Genomic DNA, 27,304 nt, shown 5'->3' with positions numbered 1-27,304 from the left:
AGTCAGACATGACTGGAATGACTGAATAACAATTAGGATGCTTTTGATTTATTTTTCCTTTGTAGGAGTTTATTTAAAGGAAAATCTTTTTGCCATGACTAGTTTAAAAATCAATCAACACAAAGCTTTTCTTTTTTCAGTGGAAAAATATTTGGTGAGGGAAAGAGGGAAGAAGGGCAGGGAGGGGAGGGGAATGGAAGAGGGAGAAACAGAAGTAGACAGAAAGAGAGAATAAATAAAAGAAATAAAGACAAAGACTGAGACACAGAGAGAGAGATGCTGATAGACACAGAGACAGTCAAAGGGAGACAGTGAGAGAAAGAGAGGCAGACAGAAAGGCAGATAAAAAAAGTAAAGAAAGACAAAAGACTGGGAGAGACAGAGAGAGAGAGAGAGAGAGAGAGAGAGAGAGAGAGAGAGACAGACAGACAGACAGACAGAGACAGACAGAGAGACAGAGTTAGTTTAGAATAGGATGAGGAAGAAAAAAGAAAATGGAAGGAAGAGAAGAAAAAAGAGGAAAAGAAATAAAGAAAAAATTAGAAAGGAATGGAAAGAAGACCAAGAAAATAGGAAAAAAGAATAATAATGGAAGACAAGGGACACAAGAAAGAGGAGTGGTAGGGGTGAAGGTAGGAAATAGAATCCTATTCCCTCCAGGTTTATGGGAAGGAACAAAAAAAAACTGATCTTCATAGAAATCAACAGTAGTCCGTCCTTCCAATCAGTGTTAGTACTGTTATGTTTTCTACATTGTCCCATGCACAAGGTTTTATTTTCAAGCACAGCAACCAGTAGAGGGAAGAGAAAAGGGGAGACATTCATTCTGAGGTACCATGCCAGTCCCTTCAGCTCACACCACTCCCCTTTGTGGCCTGCCCCAGGTCTGAACTCCCCTCTGCCTGGTACAGAAGCTCATCTGCAGTGGACATCCCTGAACAAAGATGTCTTTCTTTGGACACTTTACCTAGAGGCTGACCTGGGAGGGTGGCAAACATCCTGTCACTCCAGCTCTGGAAATGATTAGCACATTGAAAGAGGAATGCTTCCTTGCTCAGCTGTGGGTCTGTTTTTAAAGGGGGGCAAAAATAAACCCAGTTGCATTTGAATTGGACAGTTAATGATTTTCTAGTCATAGTTTAGTTGGTGTGAGAGTTTTATTTTCTCCGTGACACTCTGTATTCATGGAACAGATTTCTTTTCTAAATGTCGCCATTTCATCATATCTCATTTGATCATCAGAACAGCATGGTGAGGTCACAGTCTCATAGATTTAGAGTCAAATCTCCTAGATCAATCACTCATTTTATGGATAAAGAAACTGATGGTCTGAAAGATTGATTTGCCAAAGTAATACAAGCAGAAAGCAAAGTCAGAATTCGAACATAAAGACACATTCAAAAATCCAGTGCTTTTTGCTTTTTCCTACCTGCTTATAAGATCTCTCTCTCTCTCTCTCTCTCTCCCTCTCTCTCTCTCTCTCTCTCCCCCCTCTCTCTCTCTCCCTCTCTTGTCTCAGTCTTTGTATTTTTGTAAGACTTAAAACACCATAGAAATATGCATATTTATCTTTGGTAAATAAAGCAGGTACTATTCCATTTGACATATGGATAAATAAAGATACAGAGGAGTAACTTGACTTATCTAAAGACATACAACTTCATTCATAATTCATAGGGGTTCATCAGAAAAAAAGAGGTGGAAGAGACATTAGAAGTCTTTAAATTCTATGTACTCATTTTACAGATAAGGAAACTGAGGCCCAGATAAGTTAGTCTAAGGTAACCAGAGATAGTAAGTAAAATTGTTAAGATTCAAATCCAAACCTAACTTAACTATCAATTCGTTGTTCTTGGTTCTATAGTGTATCTGCCTCTCAGGATCATAACAGAGAAAAAAAAAAAACTTTTTTCCACTACCTCATTCAGTTTTTTAAGTACCAAGTAGATTCCTTATGTTGATCGTGTATTTGTATCAAAGCCGTCAACCTTGCCCCCAGTATTTGCGTAGCTCTCCCAGCAGGTGCATTTCACCTGCTTGCCCTTGGTCCTATATTGATTGAGCAAGAGCCAGCCCCTCATTATCCTTCCAGGATTAACACCTAGAGCTGGGAGTCAGGATAATTTCTCAGCTAACCTTTAAAATGAACACACCTTCTCCCTCCACCGAGGTGTAAAGTCCAAGGTATTGATGCCAGTCTTTCTGCTTGAATCCATCCTGCTTGCTACTGCTAAACTAATTTTCCTAAAACATCAATCTTATTATGTCACTCTCTGCTCAAGAAAGTAGGGTGGCTTTCAAGGTCCTCCCCTACCTGATCACATTCCATTTCCCTCTATTCCCCCCTCCCAATTTTCCTATGTAAGCTTCCTTTAGGTTTCCTATATAACACTGTAGGTTTCCCTAGAAATAATTCCATGCTTATTTTTGCCTTAATAAGTAACTTATTCTATTTCTCTAGTCTTTAAATATTTTTCTATTTCATTGTAGTCAAAGTGTATCCATTAGTAAAAACTCCATTCAAAGCCTCACTTATCTCCTCCATGAAAAATTTCCTTGACTTGCTCTACCCTAAAATCATCCTTCTCTATATCAGATCCTCACCACCTGGTGCCTGGATTATTACAATAATCTTCTAATTCGTTGTTCTGTCTCAAGTCTCTTCCTCCTCCAACTCATCCTCCACTCATCTGTCAAAATGATTTTTCCTAGAGTATAGGTCCAACTATGTCACCCTACTGCTGGTCACTAATCTCCAAGAGAGTCAAATATAAAATCTTATTTATCACTTAAAGTTCATTATAACCTGATGCCTTTCTACCTTTTTGTTTGTTATTTGAACATGGTATTCCATCTCTCTGTCTTTTCCCTTGTATCTACCATTTCTGGAATCCTTTCCCTTCCCAGTTTGTCCCTTAGCTTCCCAGGATTTCTTTATGACTCAATTCACATTGTGCCATCTTGAATAGGTCTTTCCTGGGCTTCTCTAATACTAGGCCTTCTCGCTGATTATCTTTCCCCACTCTGATTATCTTCCAGTTGTATATATCTATAGATATTCTTTCTTTTTCTTTCTTTCTTTCTTTTTCTTTCTTTCTTTTTCTTTCTCTTTCTATCTATCTATCTATCTATCTATCTATCTATCTATCTATCTATCTATCTATCTACCTACCTATCTATCCATCCTACCTGACTGTATATATCTGCAGTCACTTAACACTGGTCTTTAGGAGTTGACTTCTTGGTTACTGAGAATAGGGGTTTGGGTTATGGGATGCAGACTAGTGACTGAGAGCTCCTCTTAGGCCTTGTTTTCTCTTGGCTTTGTAGATTAATTTCCCCCCAACCTATTCAGATCCTTTTCTCCTCCTACCAGAACCTGGGTCCCCATGCGGTCTAAACATAATCTCCTCTTCATACCACCCCACTTCCACCCAACAAATACAATATTTCTCATGGTAATATATTTGAGAAGCATCTGAGGACCTCCCATGCCTCCCCCTTCCTCAGCAAGGGGGTCTGCTCCCTCCCTTTCCTTCTCATTTTAACTGAACCTCAGATGCCTCTTTTACTGTTTATACACTGCTGGAATTTTTCCAACAACCTGAAAGGAATCTTCAAGGCCCCACAGGTAGCCAGGCCAATTTCAGAGCCATAAACCATGGCATAGTCTTTCATCTGTGACTGCTTATGTCATAAATGAGTGGGAGTAACAGGCAAAAGAGGGGGTTGTTGGTACCAGAACTAGCATTTTTACAAGAAGTTGGGGGAGAAAAGACCTTAGGATACAAGTTCAAACTTTACACAGAACAAATTCATCTCCACCTGGTAGGAGAATGTGTGGAGACTTAATCTCTGGACTTTCCCTTCAGGAGTCAGATTTATGCTGCATTTGTGATGAAATTGCCTCCAGTACTGCTGACATTGGCTGTCAGAGAGCAGCAAGTGGAGTTCTTTTCATCTCTGCCTGGGAGTGTCAGAGTAAATTATGATGAGTAGATCTGGATGGGGGAGCCTTGGAACCATGAAGAGGGCTCTTCTTTTCATTTGTTGTTGCACATTTCTCCCTTCTGCCGTCTTTTACCCTTCCTTCTCTCTCTAGCAGCACTGGGAGATTTACCCAGTCAATGTTCTAGCATTATTCCTGACTCTTGGCAAAATGCTGAGTTTGTGACTTATTTTGGGTTCTTACCAGTTTGACCAAGAATGATATTCTGCCCAAGGGTCATGACAAAGGCAGGGCTCCAGTTGCCCTAAAGCTGTCAACAGAACAAAAGTCCACCCTATCTCAAATGTCCTACTTAGGGCACTCCTCCTGCAGGCTCCATCTAGGATAAAACCCAGGAAAGACCTCAGAAACCCATAGTTCAGATACTCTGTTCTGGACAGACTCTTATCTTACATCCTTTTCATCATGTGTCTTTCCATACCAGTATACATTGCATTGTAAGAGTGGGAGGAGGTAAAGGAAGAAACTAGAGCCAGAACAGAGCCCCTACCTTTGTGTGAAATCTCTGGTCTTATTTAATCTTTTCAGTCCATTTCTAAAACACATAACAGCTGCCCCAATTCTTAGTCATGTTAATGCTCATTCTCACATCAAGTCTAAAACTCTGCCCTGGTCCCCAGCATCCATATTTACATTTTCTCCCACTTAATTTCTCACTTTTCATTCTCACTTGAAAATTTTCTCAGAACACTCTCACTGACCTTCCTGTATCATAATGCTCCTACCTCTCAGATAGGTCTGCAAAATCATCAATCAACATAGGTCATGATGGAGGTAAAACATTATGGGGAAGGAACATAGTCATTCAAAAAAGGATGGATTTGCATGAGGAACAACAAGCAAGATAGTGTGATGGAATCTAATAGAGAGAAGAGGAGACTAAAGCAAAAAATGATTACAACACTGGATGAAATATGGTGATTGTTTTTCAATTGTATCTGACTCCTTGGGACATGATTTGGGATTTCCTTGGCAAAGATATTGGAGTGATTTGTCATTTCCTTCTCCAGGCCATTTTTACAGATGAGAAAAACTGAGGCAAATAGCAATAAGTGACTTTCCAGGGTCATACAACTAGTATATGTCTGAGGCCAGATTCGAACTCAGAGAGATGAGTCTTGTTAACTCCAAATCCAGGATGGAGTCACCTAGCTGCTCAAATAAATGGAAAGGTAGGAAGGGATCAGGTTATATTTACAGTTGATCATAGAGGAAATAGGAAGGCATTAGAATTTATGGAGTAGTGGTGGTGGGGTGGGAGTAGAGTTGCATAGGGTTCATCCCAAGAGCTCTGCTAACGACTGAGGCCATTTTCATAGCATTTTATCACCTGCACAAGAATGACAAACATCTATTAAATCTGTAGCCTACACTCCCCAAAATTCAATCCTCTACATTTTCCAGTGAAAGGGTCTGAACTCAGGTCACCCAATGTGCTCTCAGCAACTCTTAGAAACACCAAAGAAAATATTGAGATGATCCTCTGTGACCTGATGTGCCAAATTTAATGTCAGAAATAACATATTTTGAATTGGAGGGACATTGGAAATTAGCCTTCTCAAATGAACCCCAATAAAATGCAGGTGATCTTTTTAAGGTCATACAGAGAGTAAATATCATAGATAGGATTCCAATTCAGGGCCTTTTACCTTAAATATAATATTCTGTTCTCTCTATTATATTACCAAATACTCAGTGGAATTTATTTCTAACTAAAGAGAACAAATTCAGAGGAGAATTTGTTCAGTTGTTCAGTCATATCTTCATGACCTTGTTGAACCCATAGCATGACAAGCCACCTAAATGAGGAGCCCATTTTCTGATGTCATACATTTTAATACTGTCCATGGGATTTTCTTGGCAATGATATTGGAGTAGTTCAACATTTTCTTCTCTAGTGGATCACTTTTTGTCAAAATTGTCCATTATGATCTGTCTGTCTTGGTTAACCCTGTACCTCCTAGCTCATAGTTTCATTGAGCTACACAAGCTCCTCCAAGTAGTCATCCAGGAGAAGAGAGGAGAAATATTGGCTGAATAAAAAAAAAGATGATTCAATTAGCCAAGTGAGTAGCTCTGAGCAAAATTATGAAAATGAATTCTGTTTGTGGGATTTGGGACCAGCTTGCCTCTCTCAGTGTTTCACTGTTCCCCACTATCTCTTGGCAGGTACTCTTATTCTCTTTTTTGCTATCTAAAGTGAAAAGGCAGGAAAGGTTAAAAAAAACTCATTCACTTTTAGGTATAAATGACTGACAACATTATCATTGCTTACACGTATATGCATATTTTAACATGAATCATATTGAAAGGAATAAAATTTTTCTAGGAAAACTACTTTGTTGCATATGTTCTATTAAGTTACAAGTATGGTTTCTTTTTCCCCATGTTCAAACAAACAAAAAAGGTGTCATTCTTCTAAAAAATAGCTTATTTTGGGGAGAAAGTCAAAATTAATGGAATCTCAGAAGTAAAAATAATCATGTTTTATGAGGAAACCAGTATATTATTTATTCTATTAAGTTAAAATAATTTTTTAATGTTCAAACAAAAAAATACATCAATGTTTTAAAAATAAATCATTTAGTTCTGGAAAAAAAGGTAAAGTTAACAGTACCTCAGAAGTGAAAGAACTTAGATAAAATCTAAAATGAATCAAGCTTTATGAAGAAAACCAGTATATTATTTATTCTAAGTTAAAAGTTTTTTAATGCACAAACAAAAAGGCATCATTCTAAAAAAAAAAGAAATCATTTGGTTTGGGAGAAAGATAAAGTGTATAGGACCACAGAAATGAAAGAATTTATATAAAAAAGTAAACAATATAAACTTACCCAGATATCTCTACTTTTAGGAAATGGAAGTTTGTATGAATAATGTAGAAAGCTATCTGAAAGAATAAGCTTGAATTGGATTAAAGTCCAATTTTTGTGTGTTCTTTTCTTCCATCTGGACTGTCTTCTATTTGGCCACTTAAAAAAACTAGAGCACAAAAGGAGATATTTTTGAATTAGAAAGGACCTTATCTATCATCTAATCCACATTCAATCTTCTATTTAATAGATTAGAAATCTGTGATCCATAGAAGTTAAGGGACAAACTACTTTGTCATAGAAATGAGATAGAGGACCAAGAACTAAAAGCTGAGGAAATGGTTCCCAATTGATTGTACTGAGAATTTGAGCCTTATAAAATGGGAGGACACAGAGATACCAGAGTAAGTCTCAGAACCAGAAGGTAATCTATATTCAATTTAGACCAATCTACATCTGACCAAGAATCCCCCTATAGTGTCCCAAATAGTGAGAAAACTCAAAGTGAGAAAACCCTTTGAATTCCAATGGTAACTCTTTCCATTTTTGGATTGTTAGTCTTTACATCAAGGCTATTTTTTGTCTTTATACAACTTGCCCCCCATACTTTGCTTCCACTTTGGGACAAAAGTAGGGCAAGTTTATAATTGGAATATTTTAGCCTCCAAATACTGGGGTTCATATACCCCCTAAATCTATTCTTTTTCAGGCTTCTTAGCACTCACCAAATCCCCCAAACATTTTTTCAGAGAAACTCATCCAAGTCATTGATAGCAACAGGTGAAATTATAGCTAAGGACAGCTAGGTGGTGCATTGGGTAGAGCATAGGATCTGGAATCAGGAAAATTTATCTTTAAGAGTTCAAATCCAACTTCAGACACTACCTGTGTGACCCTGAACAAGTCACCTGTTGTACTCAGTTTTCTCATCTGTAAAATGAGTTGGAGAAGAAAATGGTAAATCACTCATCTCTGCCAAGAAAATCTCAAATGAGGTCATGAAGAGTCAATCAAAACTTTTGAAGTTCAGAAATAACTTTTTTTTAGTTTTTGCAAGGCAATGGGGATAAGTGACTTGCCCAAGGCCACACAGCTAGATAATTGTCAAGTATCTGAGGCCAGATTTGAACTCAGGTACTCCTGACTCCAGGGCTGGTCCTCTATCCACTGTGCCACTTAGCTGCCCAGAAACAACTTTTCTTGAGCAAGATTAAGAGAAAATTCAAAGCTTGAACCTGGGAGAACACTAGATTTAGAGGAGTTGGTAACAATTACAGAGAGAGAGAGAGAGAGAGAGAGAGAGGAGAGAGAGAGAGAGAGAGAGAGAGAGAGAGAGAGAGAGAGAGAGAGAGAGAAGAAAGAAGAGAGGAGAGAGAACCTACACTGATTCTTGTAACTATTGTGTCATATTATATATCATGGTTTATCAAATTCTTATGATGAATACATAACCATTTCTCATTGTTTTTTTGATATTCATAGCAAATGTTGATATAAAATTGATATTCTTTCAAATTTTAAACTTCTATGAGTTAATGAGACAGGATAGCAAACTCTTATTTCATATTTTCTACAGCTGAATCTGCTGATAAGAGGGTACCATTTTTCACCTGGTGACAGCTGCTAGATTTGCAGACTTGATGCTTCTAAAGACATAATAAACTCCTATAGTTCTAGTCCTACATGGTACAATAGAAATAAAAATGAATTTGGAATCAGGGGATCTGGATTTGAATCCCAGCTCTGCCACTTCTACCTGAGTGACTTTGGGCAAGTTATTTTCATCGAGTTGGTCCAATTTCTTCATCTGTAAAATGATGAGTTTGGACCAGATAATGCCCAGAGCACCTTACATCTCAAGGACCACAGTCCTTTTAGAGCAATTGCAATAAGCAACAACTAAAATTGCCAGCTCTCAGGCCTCCAGTAGCATAAGATGAGAAGGGGTGTGAGTGTGTATCTTTGATCAGGAATCGCAGTCTTTGATCCTCTAAAATCAAACTATTTGTAATCACATATTCTGAAGATTTATAAGACCAGTTCTTTGGCTAAGGGATTGAGGCAATAATTTGGGGGCCAAAACCTCCCCAAAACAACAACGCATGAACACCAATAAGAGACTACTGATAAGTTCTCTTTTTTTCTATCTTTTTAGGGAAAAGTGATGATGAAGATAGTCTTTGCAAGACAGGCCATGGGACAGGGAAAGGGGTTGCTGAGGATGGCAAGGACCACAAGCGCCCCAAACGCCCTAGGACCATCCTGACCACTCAGCAGCGGAGAGCATTCAAGGCTTCATTTGAAGTCTCCTCCAAGCCATGCAGGAAGGTATTGTAATAAAGAAGAGGGAAAGGAGTGACCACATCTGTATTATATATCTCTCTGATGGGGAATCAAGAAAGACTTTTATAACCTAGCAGTTACTCTTAAGGCTAATACATATACTCATGCATGTTTTCTTCATTCATTAATTAAATATACAGAAAACTGCCCTGGGAAAGGTTCAAAGTTTAGATGAGCTAGGATCCTTATAATACTGCATATACACAGTCCAGGGATACAAACACTGATAACTAAATTATATAAATGCATTTAAACTAAGAATGCCTTAACAAAGAACTCTACGAGGTCTGAGGATACAGATATAACACATGGTCAAGTGTTAGGGAAAGCTTAATTGTTAGAAAATCACGACAGATAGAAAAAATAATTTAAAACTTGTTTTCCACTCTCACCTGGACCTGTCCAAAAAATTTCAGGGAGAATTTCTTTTTCTAGTCTCATCACAAATGCTACTTCTTTGGATTCTCTAAGGAAAGTAGCTTGTTTCTGAAATCCCACTTATTCCAGAAGCCTTCCCTAAATAATCAAAACATAGATAATAAAATTTGTGTCCCCATAAACATAAATTAACTTTCTATTCTCACTATATCAAAATGCTTAATCACTGCAAATTACTAATGTAAACTCTTCCCTTTAATTGCATTTCCCTAATTAATAATCATATGACTATAAATAGCTTTGTTTTCTTCTTATAAAAGGTGACTGTCCATATCCTTTGATCATTTATGAATTGAGTAATGACTTTTTTAAAAAAAATTGACTCAGTTGCCCTATTTGAGAAATGAGACCTTTATTAGAGAAGTTTTTGTAATTTTTAAAATATTACTTCAAAGTATCGTGGGATTTATGTAGCCTTTAGGCAGCATGTTTGACACCTCCATATTAGACCAATTATAGCACCAAGCAAAAATGTAAGAAACTCTACTAGAAAAATACAAAAGATATGGTTATCCCCATTTTAGAGAAGGGGAAATTGAGATGCAGAAATTAGGTTGATTGTCTACAGGAGACATTCTGCTAACTTCAAGTCCAATATTCCTTCTGCTATGCCATGATATTTCTAAATAAATAAAGGGAAAGATATAACAACAGTCAGAGTAAAATAAATTGCAAAATGAACCATAAAGCACAAAGCAGTAAGTCTCTTGTAAAGGTAATTTTCATAGAAACCTTCAAGCTCTAGGTGTCTGTTAATAAATGTGTTGCAGCTAATGTTCAACAGTGGGCTATTGTCCAACATCTGCTGGAAGAGTTGGCTAATGTTCAATGTAAACTCAACCTCTAGGAAACAGCTCCTTGAGGTGTTTCAAACCTTTGAGTTCATGATTGCTTCTTATAAGATGTTCTTGGTGAATTAAATTTTAATGAGGGATTTTTTCATATGCTTTGGGTTGTTTGATTTCTGACCATTAGCCATGTCTTTAGGAAGATATTGACATTGACCTCTTGTGGAATATCTTCTTAAAACTCATGCTTTTTTTTCAAGCTCCAATTGTTACATGTCATCAGAATTATCAAAAATCATCCATTTTCTGATTTATTGTATGTTCCAAACTTGCACTTAAATCCAAGAGCAAAATGTGATGGGAAGGGATATATATTTCAACATGTTCTGACAAGCATTCTTAATCCCTTGATCTTATTACAAAATGTCTCCTCTATTCTTCTCTCTTTGCTTTATTCTTCTATCCCTAATTCATAGACATCAAATTCAGTTGCTTTGATGATATATTGTATGTCATCAAATAATTACAGATATGAAAAATTACACAGGATATCACAAAAATCTTAGTTAAGTTATAAAAGCTTGATACTTCACAAAGACCTTCCATAGACACCCATACATATGAAGTTTTGCTCAGTTTCATTATTTTTACAGTCAGGAAACCTGATTAGATCCCTGAATTCAAAACTTACTAGTTATTAGCCAAAAAAAGGCACTTAACTGATCTTCCTCATCTTTTATGATAATTTGGAATAAATGATTTCAGTTTTTCCCAAACTACTGATTCCCTACCCCTCCATTTTCCAAAAAACCCAAAGCAAACAAAAAAAGTGTGCACCAGAAAAATCTATGTATTAGAGAAAAAATATGATATTATTCATGATAAACATGTGTAATAGATTTGCACGTAACATATAAAAAATGCTTCAGCATCTTTACTGATTTTTGAAATTTTAATGTTTTTAACTTTGCATCTTTTTAAGGTAAGAGAGACTTTGGCTGCTGAGACAGGATTGAGTGTTCGAGTTGTTCAAGTTTGGTTCCAAAATCAGAGAGCCAAGGTAACCTGTTTTTTGGACTTTATACCACCCAAATACTTTGAAATAATGTTGCATCCCTGAAAAAAATGTAAGGTTAGGAAGAGATCATTTGTTGTGGCCAAGTTAGTTATTCACACGCTAACTAACTGTATGCATCCCATCACATGTTTGGGGGAATGCTTTACCTTGTTAATTATAAAAATGAGGCTTTAAGCCTAGTTTTAACAAATAGAAAATATTCTCCTAAAACTTGCATTGTAAATTCCAATTGGTATATTCAGGACTGAGTCTAGTGAAGTAATAATAACAGCTGACACTTAAACAGTGTGCCCCCAAAGTCTGAGGGTGACTTTTAGAAGACTATACATCTGAGTCTTGTGGCTTCATTTTTGGTTGGTGTAAATGGTAAGTCATTAGCCAAAACAACCAATTCATAAAACTTCTTATTTTGGACTTCCAAATAGATAGACTAGCTGCTATTATTATCATTGTTATTACTATATTAAAGTGTAAAACTGCACTAATTTTGAAATACGCTGTATAATAGTATATTGCTATCATGTGGAATTTTCCATTTAAAAAATCTCATTTGATAACTCATCAACACAGGAGAATGATACTTCAGGGTAGTCTAAGTACTGTTATCCCTATTTTAGAGTTGAGAGTACTGAGACTCAGGAATGTAGCTTGAGAATCTACCTAGTAATAGATGGATTTGGGAACTTTACCTGAGGTCTACTGTCTACTCTTCTTTCCTTTACATCAAACTGATTCATTCAGTAATAGTCATTGAGTTATCTAATGTTTGAGTTATTCACACTTTTTAAAACAAATACTCTTTGAAGTATATTTTATAAAGTGATATCCACATTTTACAAAAGAGACATTTATCTCTGAGATAATGTAGTGTTCAAGGTCATTCAAAAATTTAATCCAGGTCTTTTGATTCTAGATGAATTGTGTTTTTAAGGCCATTTCATTTCAAGTACATCTTCTTCATTGACTAGGCTTTCCTACTGCCACCTGACCTCTAAAGACCTCATTCTCTGGGATAGCTATGTGGCACAGTGGATAGAGCACTGACCCTGGAGTCAGGAGTACCTGAGTTCAAATCCAGCCTCAGACACTTAATAATTACCTAGCTGTGTGTCCTTGGGCAAGCCACTTAACCCTCATTTGTCTTACAAAATCCTAAAAAAACACCTCATTCTGACCTGGCTTCTATGGTAGCAACCTATTACCCTGCCCCTATTCCTTTAGGACTCTTCTCTTTACTAGAGGAACAACTAATCTATGCTACTGGCATCATGTGTGATAAAAGCTTAATGTGACACCACACTATTCCCCAGACAATACTTTAAATGGATATTCTAGAGAAGATAACCTGTAGTAGGGTTACCATGGAATTGGTTGAAAGACAGAACAAAGAAAACAACAATCTGTGTCAAGTCCTGTCTAGGACTCTTACAATTAATGTGATATTCTTTGCAAATTACTTTAGCCATTCTAAATCTCAGTTTCCATATCTGTTAGATGACAGGGTTGGAGTAAATGGATTCTAAGATCCCTTCTAGCATTTAATCTGTGATCAAACAAAAAAAATCAATTTACATGGTTTGACATTGGGCACTTCACTTCCTTTTTTCCAGACTTCCATGTTTTTTTAACCTTTAAGTGAAGAGTTCAAAGATTTCTTTCAATTCTAAACCTTCTGTTTCTATAGCTATAAGTGACTCTAAATTCAATTTCTTTAAACAAATGAGAAACTCATTTATTCCACCTACCTATTAGATCAGCTGTCTACAAAGTCAGTAAATCTGGTTGGATCCCTGGATTCAACACTTACTAATTGTATAATCATAGATTTGTTGCTTAATATTTTCAAATAATAGGTTGTTTGTCTAAAAAACCTGATTGATGATAATTAACAAGTATTTTCCTATTTTACAGGACTGTGAGGAGAATTTTATAAGTTTTACAATTTTAAAATTATAGAAATAGTTTTGTTATTATTAGAGATTATTAGACCTATAATAATAATTTGTGACTATATATGAAATTAAGGAAATTTAGTTATTCTCCACACATTTTAACTGCTAGCTATGGTGGATGAGAATCATTTCATTTAGTTTACACCTATATAAGTCTGTAGACTACCATTGTTTAAATACAAATAACCCCAAATAGGATGTGCCATGATATCCTATCAGACAATCTATTCTGAGAAAAAGTTTATGTCCCAAACCACCTCCTTCTTCCTGTTACCCTGAAACTGGTAAAAGGATTATTGCACAGATCAGTCTTGAACCTCAATACTAGGGACCTTGACTTATCAACTTTTACTTAGTCTCCTACCCTGATTCTTTCTCTTTGAAACTTGTATAAACTTTTTGTACTGTTTATTTGGGGACTCTTTGCTTCTTTCTTTTCCCCTATTGGAGAACTCAGTAAATCCTAGTTGGTTTTCATTATGTTACTTGGTCAATCTGTTGTTTCAATTCGAAAACTGATACTGTCTTTTTTCACAAGCTCGGCCTGCGTCTCAATCTTCACATCTGTAAAATATCTCTACTGATGAAATATAACCAGTTGCATGGTTTCCAATTGAGCCATTTCCCCAAAATGTCTTGAGTCCTGAGAGGCAAGCTCTTTCTCCAAATGCAAACTGAAGCAAGCTGTGATTTCACTCATAAAATAGCTTTGTTTCTGAGGCCATCCCTCTGCCTTTCCCCTCTCACCCATCCTCCATCTCATTAGGTTGCTGCAGGTGGGCTAGATTCTAACCCCCTTGTTTCCTCTTCACCAGATGAAGAAGTTGGCAAGGCGACAGCAGCAACAACAGCAAGATCAGCAGAATACACAGAGGCTGAGTTCAGGTAAGGTGGATGTCCCCTGCTCAATAGCACATGCTTTATTTCCTTCTCTATTTCCTCCAAGAATTAAATATGAGACTTCATTGTCTACCACTAATCCCCACCTAAGCTCAACTCTCGATCAATAGATCTTTGAATTAAGCAACATTACATCTTTCACCCGACTCCTCTATCATCCTTAAAGACTAGGACCATCTTGATTCTCTCTAGAGGTCACATGTGAATTGTGGTAGAACCAAGGACACCTGAATTAAAGAATGCAGGCTGGCTATCTAATGATGGAGGCAGTAGCTACTAACTGCCATCAACACCCTATAAAACATTCTCTTCCTGTCATCATCAACTGATCCCATATTGTCGACACTATCTTTTCTGCTTGTCCCTTCCTAAGGAGATTCTCCTTTCTTGGGTTAATGTGGCATGAGATGACTAAATGGTAAAGTGACTAGAATAATGGATCTGGAGTCAGGAAGACCTGGTTCAAATCCAGCTTCAGACACTTAATAGCTTTGTAATCCTGGGCAAATTACTTAAGCTCTGTTTTCCCCAGTTTCTTTAACTTTAAAACTGGGATAATTTCAGCTTTTTCTTTCCAGGGTTATTGTGAAGAACAAATTAGATAATATTTATAAAACATTTAGTACAGTGCTCAGCACTATATAAATATTTATTCCTTTCCTGCTTCCCTTAAAGTAAGGAAAGATCACATCATTTGTGTGATCTTATAAATTCTTGTATTAGTGTCATAGGCATGCATGAGTATAGAGTGGATATGACAATACATTTGGGTTGGCACCTGTGCTAACATGATTGTCATGGGGACAATGCCATTCAATGTATGAATAAAAGCTGCTTTATGTAATTAGGATCTTCATGTCATTGATACAGCAGCAGTTCCTATGAAGGTCTGTTTGATATTATCTTCCTCAATACAGTCCCTATTGCTTAGCATGGTTCTTTCAAAATCCTTTTGGCACCATGTCTTTCTGGTAGATACTGAGTTAAATGAAATTCTGTATTGTAATGTGTGGTCTTAGCTTTGCAGTTTGTAACTCAAAGCCCTTTTACAGTCATTGAATTCTTGGATTACTTACCTCTTGGATCAAAGATCGTTGTCATTATCATTGGAGAGATGCACTGGAGAAGGAAGAAATACAAAAACTGGCAAAGCTGTTGGACTAAGATGCTTTTAGGCTACCACCCTTCATGGTCCAGTTTAAAGAAGCCTAAGTCTGAGGAATGACTCTATTCTTGAATCTATCATTCCTGTGTAATAAGTCTATTCTGAAGAGGATAGGATTATAGGTTCAGGGATGGAAAGAATGGAGGTTCTCTAGTTCAACTGCCTCATTCTACAGATATGAAAACTAAGGTCCATAGGTGATACAACAGGCCCAAAGTTACACAGATATTTAGTAAGAAAACTGTGTTCAAATCAGGTTTTCTGATTCCACATTACTGGATCAGAGATTGTTTAGTCTAACCCTGCCATTTTATAGATGAAGAAAAAAAATAAGGACTGTCAAGGTCAAATGACTTATCCAAGGTCACACAAGTCATAAGCATTAGAGTAAAGATTTGATCTTGGATTTCAATTCTAATACCTCTTTTCATCTTCAATTTATTCTGAATATAATAATTTATATGCAATGCTGTTTGTACATTGTCTCTCATATTAGACTGTAAGCTCCTTGACTTGTTTTGAATTACTAGGCCCTAAGGATGTTTAAGAAATGTTAGTTAATGATAATAATAATGATAATTTCCATTGGACCAGAACTTGAAATTAAAAATTCAAGTCATTGTCAAAAGGATGTTCCAAGATGCCCCCCCTAAATTAAATAGAAAAATGGGAAAGGATGCATCCAAGGACTATGGGCACAGAAGCACTTGGTCTTCTCCAGAAATTCTCCCACAACAGCTCTAGAGACAACAACTAAGGCAGATGGAAAATATCCATCACCTTTTGGATTGCAGATGAAGACAGAGACTTGGGGGAAGAGGTTGGTTATAATGACGTGGTAAGGTAAGGGCAGGATCTTAGATCCTCTGGTTCACTGCTCTAAACCTCTGAAAAACGACTGCTTTGGGAGAGTTATCATGCTACAACCACACTGAGAAGAAAATCAAATCTATCAGCATTTCTTGAGTATTTACTGTGTAATACACACTGTACCAAGAGTTGGGAAATACTAATGGCAGATAGAAATAAAGACAGTCCCTTGTCCTCAAGGAGTTTAAACTCTAGTGTAAAAGAACTCATTGCAATATATGTCAGATAATTGGTTGAGACTAAACAGTATAATCTCTCCCTTCTTCTAGATCAATGAGAATGATTTCTCTCCTCTCCTTTGTCCTACAGCTCAGACAAATGGTGGAGGGAGTACTGGAATGGAAGGGATCATGAATCCCTATACTGCACTGCCAACTCCACAGCAACTCCTAGCCATTGAACAGAGTGTATACAACTCTGATCCCTTTAGACAAGGGCTCACCCCACCCCAGATGCCTGGAGATCACATGCATCCTTATGGTAAGAAACTCAAAATCCTACCCGGACTGAATTTAAGAAACCATCCCTATTTGCATATAGATTTTTCCATATTTCCTTTACAAGGCTGCTTCTGGAACAAAGTTAAGTGACTGACTCACTGTCACACATTTAGTAAATGCCTGAGATCAGATTTTGAACCCAAGCCTTTTTGACTCCATGTATGGCACTCTATTACTGGACTGCCTAGGATCATAAAAGTTACTATTCCAACAATTCAGTTCAATTTTAAGATCCTTTCTCTCATACCAGGATAGGGTGACCAGAGAAGCTCATTAAATAATTTCTAGTGATAATACCTATGATCAAGATAGAATTCTTTAATTAAACATGTAATTAGCTCTGAGGATAGACTCATAAGTAACAGTTTTTTATACTTACCCTTTTCTGCACACTAGCAGGTTTCTAAATAATCTAAGGATGATAAATCAAACTTTAATGGTTAAAAAGATTTTTTTTCTCCTAATTAGACTTATATGCTGACTATAGTCAATCTGTAGGGAATTACTTAACTCAGTTCTAAATAACTATAGAAAAGCACCTATCCTCTCTACTTATCATTTAAATAACTTTTAATGAGTTGGCGGAAAGGAGCAAGGTGTAGGAACCAGGCTTGTAGCCTAGAGTTGCTCTCTAACATAGGAAAATGAGATTTAATGTACAACATCATTTGTTTTTCCAAAGAAAGATTCATATTGACCAATAGTATGCAATATGTAAATAAAATAGTTGCTAAGACTAATTATAAGTTTTTTTCAGGTAGGAGGAAACACCAAACCATTGGCCACATCAAATGCAAATTATGGGCCTTAAGTCAACCAACTTCCTTTGTTCAATGGTATCCTTATAGATCCAATTGCTGTATACCATCAGCACCCTCTGCTGTCTGATAGCAGATACCAGCAGGTTCCTTCATCCAAACATGAAGCTATTTCAGGGACATGCATATTTTTGCTGGGTTCCTCCAGCTCACTTCCATTTACTCAGACTCCAAGAGTCAGAGAAAGTTAGGAAGTCATTATCTATATTGTTTCTTGAATAGGGAGGAGGTAACAAATCTTATCTTGCTTTCCAAATGTATGCATCTCACAATATGGTCAGTAGTGATTACCCGGTCCACTCAATCAGACCTCATTGAGCTCCTAAAGAGGCAATAGACACTAAAGAAATACTTGCTAGATCCAGAGGCTGATCAGGATAGCTGAAACAACCAATGGTGTAGACAAAAGAGTGAATGGAAGGAAGAGTAGGCTAAAGCAAGGAGCTAGGTGAGAAGATGAATGGTTAGCAGCTTACATTCTGTCTCTCTTAGTGCTATTATTTTAATTTAATAAGTCATTTTGAAATGTCCATTGATTCTTGTATGACCTGAGCACTGGATCTGGAAGGAGAAAATGGGCTGAGATCCTGACTCTTTGTACAAGTCATTTCACCTTTGGGTCTTGGTTTTTCATCTATTGAACTGGATAATCTTTAAATTTTAAATTTCATTGATTTGTTAATTAACTAAAAATTAAATAAATTTTCAATTTTATCATTCATAGTCATGGCTTTCTACAAGAAGTATTTTGTTACTATTTTCAGCTGCATATATATGTGTGTTGAGACATCCTTTCCTCATTTCCTTGCCATGTTTGTATATGAACGTAGACCACAAAATCTCAGATACTTGGAAATGGAAAGGAACTTCTGGGCCAATGAGTCTCACCTACAAGTAATTATTCAGTTCTTTTAATGATTGACATCTGATGAAGGGAATCTCTCTAACTCCTGAAAAATTTCATTCCATTTTCAGTCATCCCTAGCCAAAATATTACTTTCTGCAACTTTGACCGGTTGTTTTAAATTCTAAATTCTTTAGTCACATGATAGTTCTTTTTGCTCTTGTTTGGGACAAACCTTCAAATTCTTGAAGGTAGATACCATGCCCTACCTCTGTCTTCTCTTCTTCCAGTTAACATCTTTTGCTCCTTCAGTTAATCCTTGTATGGTGTAGTCTCAATTGCATAACATAAAGACATGGATCATTTTTATGAAATAGCCTTATTCCTGGAAAAACGTACATAAACCAATTCTATTAATATTTCATATTTTAAAGACATTAAGATAGCTTGCTCTGGAAAGGAATCCTAAAATTAAAACTTTTGTAAATTGAATAACTATTCCTCAAATGAGGTTCCCTCCCTGCCTCTCCCTAGAATCAGATACACACACACACACACACACACACACACACAAACACACAAACCAGGTTTGCTTAAGTTAGGGGTGGGGTCAGATGCCTATAGTATATTTCTATACTTTTGTCTATTTTGCTTTGTAATTTTTCCTCTAGTTATTGCATAGAATTATCTCTTGTCTCAGGGACCAGGTCATCTATTTATCAAAAAATCTAGTAAGGGATTAGGGATTCTGGAGGCACTAAGTGAATGAGAAAGGTAGATGATCCAGGTGATAGAGTACTGGTTATGGAATCAGAAAGACCAGAGTTCAAATTCTGATTCAAACACTAGCTACAGACTTCAGAAAAATCACTTAATTTTTGATCTCTTTAGTTTTCTCCTGTGTAAAATGATAAACAGCTGTAAAATAATATATAATTGAATAATATAGGAATATTTTATAAAATAATTATATACATATAATTTTTAAAATAGCCCCTCCTATTGTTACAAGAATGAAATGAAGCAATATTTGTAAAGCATTTTGCTAACCTTTTACGTTTAAAACTTTTAAAAGTGTGATGTAGACTCTATGTTAGCTATTAAATATTCATTGAATATAGAACATGGAATTCACCTGAAGCTTCACTGGTCAGTCATGGAGCTGTTTCATGTTTTCTTACCATTCACAGAGCATCATTTTCTATATCCAACCCTCTTCACGAAAATTTGAGTAGTAAACTACAGCCAATACTACCTTCTTTTCCTGACCATCCATAGAATGATGAACAAGTCACTTTATCTCATTGAATATTAGCTTTCTCCCAATTGACTGATGAAGCTGATTGCATCCAGAAGTGGTGAAGTTCAGTCTTTACTGGAAGGCAGATGAGGTGGTGTGATATGAATGTGTGTTGGTTAACAGCCAATATTCAAAGATTTTGAAATTATTAGATGAAAGGAGATATCGGGGGTGGGGAGCATGGCTTCCCTTTTGTTCTGGGCTTCCTGAGCTGCTCCCCTCACTCCTTGGACCATGTGTGGTGGCACTTGGTTATATTCAGTTTAGCCCTATGTTATAATTTCTTTTTATATGTAAATATGTATTGAGTACTATTTTACAATGATTGCATGCTTAAAAGGATGGCCAAGTTCTTGAGAACTATTGTCAATTATCTACTTTTGTCAGCTTGTAGTCTCTACTCAATAAATATTCATTGAATTGACTTGTATTTTTCTAGCAATAAAAGATAAACTTCATACTGGTGTTTTATTTCCATTTCAGGTGCTGAGCCCCTTTTCCATGATCTAGATAGTGATGACACCTCCCTCAGTAACCTGGGTGACTGTTTCCTAGCAACATCTGAAGCTGGGCCCCTGCAGTCCCGGGTGGGAAACCCCATCGACCACCTGTACTCCATGCAGAATTCTTATTTCACCTCTTGAGTCCACCCTTAGAGTCCAGTGGCTAGGCTCCCAAGTGAAACAAACATATGAAACCAGGGGTCAACTGGCCTTAGTTTGGGAGGTTAGGGAAGAAGAGGGTGGGGGTGGGGGCCTTTCTTGGGGATGCTGTATAATAACAATATGGTATAGCCCAGCATTTCCAAAGACAGAATACGTTATGGATTGCATAGTTTTAATGTTTCTATAAGAGTCATAGCATTAGATATGAAGACATGTTTATCATTAAAGACAGGGACTTTTAATATAGACATTCTCATGCAAATTAGATACCTAGAGACTCCTAACAACTTCCCACCATTTTGGGGAAGCTCTTGTCAAGAGGTGCATGCGTCTATCCATCTATGAACCCATAGAGAGATGGACGTGTGTGTGAGTATGTGTAACCTTTCATACTTTATCATCAAAGTTTATTCCTAATTGTAACAGGCAGCAACTGTACAGCGAAAGTAACTTTATTTTCAGTGTGAACTCTATTTAAGGAAATGTTTGATGCACTTAAGTTATAAAATGAGATAATTTACTTTTATAAACTTTATTTTTAGTTGGAGGAGATTTGTCAGCCAGGGCAGGATTACCAATTCATCTAGTCTGGTTTGAGTTTGTTTTGCTTTTATTGCTAGGGGTTGAGTTCTAAAAATGATTGGTCCTTGCTGACAGGGCCCCCCAGTACCTAGTGGTTTGGTTGGGAGAGAACAATGTCTCATGACATTAGTGGGCAGCTCAGAGCCAGGATGATTAATGACAACATTCAGCTGCTGGATAATATTGGGCAAGTCCCTTAACCTCATTGGGTTGAAGCTTCCTCCAGTATGGCATGAGGCTGATGGAACTTACCTACCTCACCCAGGTTATTGAAAAACAGATAAAGAGGGGTGCAATACCTATCTATGCTATCATGATTCAATACAGAAGACTTTCACTACTGTTGGACTGACATGAAGATGCAGGAGCAGCTCTGGGAGGAGAGCAGAATGACTTTTCTTCAGCCTTAGATCTTTTGGGCAAAACTGCCCATCCTCTTTCCATTTGGAGAGACTGGGATGTTAAAAGATATATCAGATGGGAAGGAGGGGCTGCAGTCCTGGAGATTTTATTTTGAATCAACATCCAGTAATTCAAGGAATCCTCAAGAGGAGATTTTGATGGAAGCCAGTGGCAATATCCTCTGGAGACACTTTTCCGACCATGGCTATACTCAACTTAATAGCCATTGCACAGAGGGATATGGTTCACAACCTATTCCCCAAATTTGGTGCTAGAGTGGGATATTTCTTTGCCAAGAGGCCTCCTGGAAACCCCAAAAGATGAGGTGGGGGGGCAGTGGGGAAGTCATATTGGCCTCCATTTCTCCAAGAGGGAACGATGATAGGACTTGGCTTCCCTTGAACACAGCATCTCTGAGGCCAGAGGAAACACATTCTCTCTATTCTAGATTCTATGTTGTGTGATTTTTGTGCTGTTGTTTATAATTTATGCAAGGAAATAAAAATACAAGCCAATTTGGTGAATGAAAATAGCTAAGACTCTGTAGCTCTCTGCTGGTGACTGTGGGTAAGGATCAGTCAGAGAATATAGCAGGATTTATGGGAGTGAAAATGAATGAGATCCCTACTCCATTACAAGATTACTGAAACAACATTAAAAACTTCTTTGAAATGCACTGTCTCTTTTTTATTTGGGATCAAGGGTGGCAAGTAAGGGAAGCAGCTGGAAAGAAGGAGGATAATATGATTGTGTTTGAATAAAGTGGAAATAAGGAAGGTCATATGGTTATTCAAATAAAAATTGAATAAATTAGAATTAAATAAATGCATGTGAGAAAATTATGGCCAGAGAGAATGCCCATGTATCATTCAGATAGGCCAAAGAAATTTTCCTATATTTCTGAAGACCCCATCATATTCAGAGAAGCATCTTTCCATGAAAATAACATACTTAATCCACCTTTGTTCTTGGTGTGTCAATTGAATATATCCCATGGATTCCAGAATGGAAAAAAGGGGGAGGGTGGTTTTATTGGTAAGGAAATTGTAAGTTTTTATAGTTAAGAGGGTATCATAAAAAGAGATGGTTTGCTTGACTGGAAAAAAAAACAAAAACAAAAATTTAAATATTTGCCTATGTTCAGAGATTTTATCTTACAACTTACATCTCTTGGGACTGAGCTTGACCTAGTCATAGTATGATTGGAAAGCACCTTAAAGATAACTACTCTAATGCTCTAATTAAAAAAAATATATTTTATATTACCTTCATTTTCAAATATGTCCCTATCCCCTCATCAGAGATAGGTAACAGAACAAAAATTGGCTCTTCATAACTAAAAAAAAAGGAGTTAAACAGTAATCAACACATTGAACAAGCTCTGATAGGAGATGCACATCAAGGGTACCCACATCAGGGGTATCCCAACCTCTGCAAAGAATAGAGGGAGGTATATATTTTTATCTTCAGGAATGTTTGCTCATTACCATTACACATCCAGTTTTTGAGTTTTGTTCTTTCCATTTAAATTATGTATGTTATTTTCCTGATTTTATTTCACCTCATATGTCTTCCTGTGATTCTCTGTATTTTTCACAATTATAATTTCATTTAGTGCAATAAAATCCCAATACATTCATCTTTTATATATATGTTCAGCTTCTGGATTTTATATATATATATATATATATATATATATATATATATATATATATATATGTCCTATTAGCTTAAAAATATTTCTTCTGATTCTAGTTTTGCAAAATCTATAGCCACACAAAAAAAATCCCAGGATCTTGTGGTTAGGAGAGATTTTTCTTTCAATTTATACCTGAGAATACCTCATTTTTATAACAGCAGTTGTTCATTCTTCCTCATAAATATATTTAGTGAAGGGAAATCTTCATTTCTACCTCTAAGTCAGGTCCATTCCTCTTTGGGATAGCTCAATTTATTCAGAAGTATCTATTTTTTAATCTAAGCTGGTCCCTTTGCAACACACTGCTTCTGGTTTTAATAACTAGTACCAGCAGATTAAGTCTCTCTTCCACACGCCAATCCTTAATATATTTGAAGACACTTGTAATTTGCTTTCTAAAAATTATCTGTGCCAAGCTAAATATTCTAAGTTCTGTCAACTAGTCATGACTATAGTCATAATTTTAGAGAACATTATGAACAACTGATCAGAAATTCCAGATTAATTAATTTTTGTTCTCAATATTATGTCCTCCAAAGTATCCTAGAATCTATTTTTCCCTTTCTATTAGTCCCATCTTCTTCCTTTTTTGTTTTGTTTTGTTTTTGCCCTAACTACAGTACCGGATGCATTGTAAATATCCTATAAATTTGAACTAATGGATTCCCTTTACCCTCTATTCTTTCTTTTCCCTCTTCTCTTCCCCTTCTCCTTCTCAGAGTGAGAGTTCTATTTGCAAAATAACTCTCACATTTCTATTTTCTGGAAGAATTTCATAGTTAGGATTTCTCCAAATGAGTCTTTCTTTCTCTCATAAGTAGACAGACAGCTCTGTAAAGAGGAAAGAATATTGGATTTTGAACTCCCTGCATCATAAAAGTCTAGGGTTGGAAGGTCCCTCAGAGGCAAACAAGACTAACCTCTTGTTAACAAGTTAACAAGTTAACAAAAGTAACACACACACACACACACACACACACACATTTTTAAAGCTAAGAAAACAGAGAATCAGGGAAATGAAGTAATTTACCTAAAGTCACCCAATTACTAAATGCCAGAAAAGAGATTTTTAATATACCCTGAAAAGTTTAAATCCAATGTACATGTGAAATTAATATTTTCTCTGCTTCTTCCCCCACCTCCTTCCATTTGTCTATGGTAGACCAATGACCCTCAGGCCACACACTCCAGGGCCTTCTGGTAGTTTATATAGTTTATTTTTTTTCAGAGTTTTTTTTTTTTTTGCAAGGCAAATGGGGTTAAGTGGATTGCCTAAGGCCACACAGCTAGGTAATTATTAAGTGTCTGAGACTGGATTTGAACCCAGGTACTCCTGACTCCAGGGCGGGTGCTTTATCCACTATGCCACCTAGCTGCCCCAGTTTATATAGTTTAAATGAAAAGCAAATGAGGCTGATTTCTCCAGTCAATCCTTTAAGATAAGAAGTGTAAGTAGTATTATTCTCACCTTGCTTATGAAGCAAATGGGACCCAAAATGGTTTGCTCATGGTCTCACAGAGAAATATTAGGGTTAGACTCAGGGGGCAGGTTTCCTTCAACACTTGAGGATGACTGAATTGATTCAACTTCCTCTCCTTTGAAAGATTCCCAGAACTGAGGAATTGGGGGGTGATCTTCCAGTAAGAAGGCTGATGAAGAATGGTGCTGGAAAAAAGTCTAGATCTAGGTAAGAAAGCTCAGAGAGGAATTCTAGAAATGTATTAAATTATTGAGCACCAACTTTGTTCAAGATCTGCTATCACATAGTGAAGGATAAAGAATGATAATCACTGAAGAATGCTAATCACTTGAAAATAGGAGACTCCCAAATCCCTGCTTGCTCCAGTCTCTATAAATCTCAGTCTCATTCACCTCTATTAGCTTGTAACATGAGCCTGACCTATGGAGCAGTAGTTGGCTCTTTTTTTAAGGACACACAGATAAGATTCTAATCATAAGCAAAGGGTCAGAGATTGGACACTGAATGAGAGACAGTCAAGGTTTGTGGCAATCTCTCCAACCATCTCATTAAACTTTCTGGAGCATACACTGAGTCAAAGTCCAAGACCTGGTTAGAGAATAGTGCCCACAGGACTAGAAATATTCCTATGCAATCAGCCTTTATTCTTTCCAGGATGACTCAAGTCAAACTAATACCCTGAGCCAAAAATGGCAGTGGGAGAGTTGGAATGGAAGCCAGGCTAAAGATTTCTACCCATTAGCTGAATGACATGCCTTTTCATCTAAAGGTACAAAAATGGAACCAACTTTGTGGTAAATCTAACATACAGATAATTGTATAATTAGAATTGAAATATGGGTATGTCTTCCTTTGCTATATCTTGTCCTTGTTAATCCAAGCAAGTCAATCAGCACCACAGTCAATTCTGGAAACTCAACAGTTGCTTATTCATATTGTTAGAGGATGTTATCTTATCAAAAGTTCACTATACTCATGAAATCACAGATGTAGAATCTCTTTGTACTAAGACCTCCCTCTCCCCCCCCCCCCCAAAAAAAAAGAGAAAGACATCTGGAAAATGACTCATGCACACTGAGCTATTTTCATTTTGAAGTTCAACTTCATCTTTCTCTCCCCCACTTCCCTCCTTACCAGTACACCTTGGACTCTGCCTTTAGGATACTGACTCTGACAGATGAACTTTCATCTGATCTTGCTGGTACTAGGCCTCTAGGCCACTCCCTGGTAATCTACTCCACCCCCCCCCCCCCCATCTCCTTTTAAGCTCCTCTTTATGCTCCATGAGGGTAAGGACTACCTTGCTTACTTCTTTTTATATCCCTAGTTTTTAGGATAAAGTTTGGCACAAACTTTGGACAAAATACTGAAATACTTGCTTGTTCTATCTATCTATCTATCCTTCCATCTATCCTCTATCCTCTAACCATCCACCTATCCAGCCACCCATCTATCTACTCACCCACCCAGCGATCAATCAATCTAACATCTATCTACCTACCTATTTTCTATCATCTATCTATTGATAATCTATCTATCTATCTATCTATCTATCTATCTATCTATCTATCTATCTATCTATCTATCTGTCTCAAAGGCATCTAAATAATATAGTGAATAGCATTCTGGATCTTGTTTAAGATTCAAGTTTAGATCCAATCCTACACACAATAACTCTGAGACTCGGAAAAAATCATCTAATCTCTGCCTACCTTAATTTCTTCATCTATAAAACACGGATAATAATATAGCACCTAACTTCCAGGATTATTGTGAGGATAAAATGAAATATTTGTAAACCATTTTGCAAACCTCAAAGTGCTACGTGAATGTTAATTCTTGTTATTATTATTGGAAAAGAACACTGTTGTCTAGGGAGTTTAAGAAATATTTCATGGATTAATTAAAACAAGAGTTAGGTCTTGAAGGCTAGGTAAAATTTGAAAGGACACAGATGGGCATTCAGGGCAAGTGGAAGATGAAAAGACACAAGGTATATTCAGTGGAAAGGGAAATGATTATTCTATCTGAAGAAAGATTTCTCTAATAGAAGGATATCTGCCTACATAGACTGACAAGGAATTCAGTTTTTGGTGAGGAGGTTTTACAGATTCTTCATCAAATTGCATTTCATAGAGAGTCTATTCACACACACACACACACACACACACACACACACACACACACACACCACCAACAACAACAAAAATAACAATAACTTGCTTGGACATGAAGAAAAGCAATTCCTTTAGCTAAACTGTTTATCTTTCTTCATAATACTGAGTTCAGCCTTGTATAATCTATGGCTACTCAGTGAAGTTTCGATGGGGAATCAAATAATGACTTTTGGATAGCACAAAATAGAGAAAATTAAAGCCAAGAGAAATCTTCTTTACCATAAATGGCAAACTTTTTGGGTTAGGATTTTGGGGGACTCAACTATTTTGATAGTGACCCCCCATACAACATCACAGAACTGAAGTCTTGGATTTGGAAGAATCATCAAAATCCATATCTTAAAGAAAAATCTCCTCTTTAACATTAATAAGAGATACATTCAGCCTTTGATTAAAGGCCTCTAGTGGAAGGAAGAAGAAAATAAAATAACATGCTTTATCCAGGCTTTGTACCCTACAATGCTAATTCCTAAAATGAAA

General features: G+C 36.7%; 1 protein-coding gene across 2 annotated transcripts in view; it reads left to right on the top strand.

Annotated features, from left to right (window-relative positions):
* LMX1A (LIM homeobox transcription factor 1 alpha) overlaps positions 1 to 20,534 on the top strand; it is a 183,922-nt gene extending 163,388 nt beyond the window's left edge. Inside the window, exons 4-9 of one of the 2 annotated variants that reach the window (XM_074220355.1) lie at positions 8,978 to 9,150; positions 11,374 to 11,451; positions 14,237 to 14,306; positions 16,305 to 16,310; positions 16,684 to 16,836; positions 20,302 to 20,534. In XM_074220355.1, coding sequence (XP_074076456.1) covers positions 8,978 to 9,150; positions 11,374 to 11,451; positions 14,237 to 14,306; positions 16,305 to 16,310; positions 16,684 to 16,836; positions 20,302 to 20,462 — 641 coding nt within the window. In that variant the 3' untranslated portion in view covers positions 20,463 to 20,534. Of the gene's footprint in view, positions 1 to 8,977; positions 9,151 to 11,373; positions 11,452 to 14,236; positions 14,307 to 16,304; positions 16,311 to 16,665; positions 16,837 to 20,301 lie in introns of both variants that reach the window. The other variant, XM_074220354.1, reaches the window with a different exon arrangement.
* Positions 20,535 to 27,304: the final 6,770 nt, after the last annotated feature.

The sequence above is a fragment of the Macrotis lagotis genome, chromosome 2, assembly GCF_037893015.1.
Source record: "Macrotis lagotis isolate mMagLag1 chromosome 2, bilby.v1.9.chrom.fasta, whole genome shotgun sequence".
Lineage (NCBI taxonomy): Eukaryota > Metazoa > Chordata > Mammalia > Peramelemorphia > Peramelidae > Macrotis > Macrotis lagotis.
This window is presented reverse-complemented; position numbering and strand designations above follow the sequence as displayed.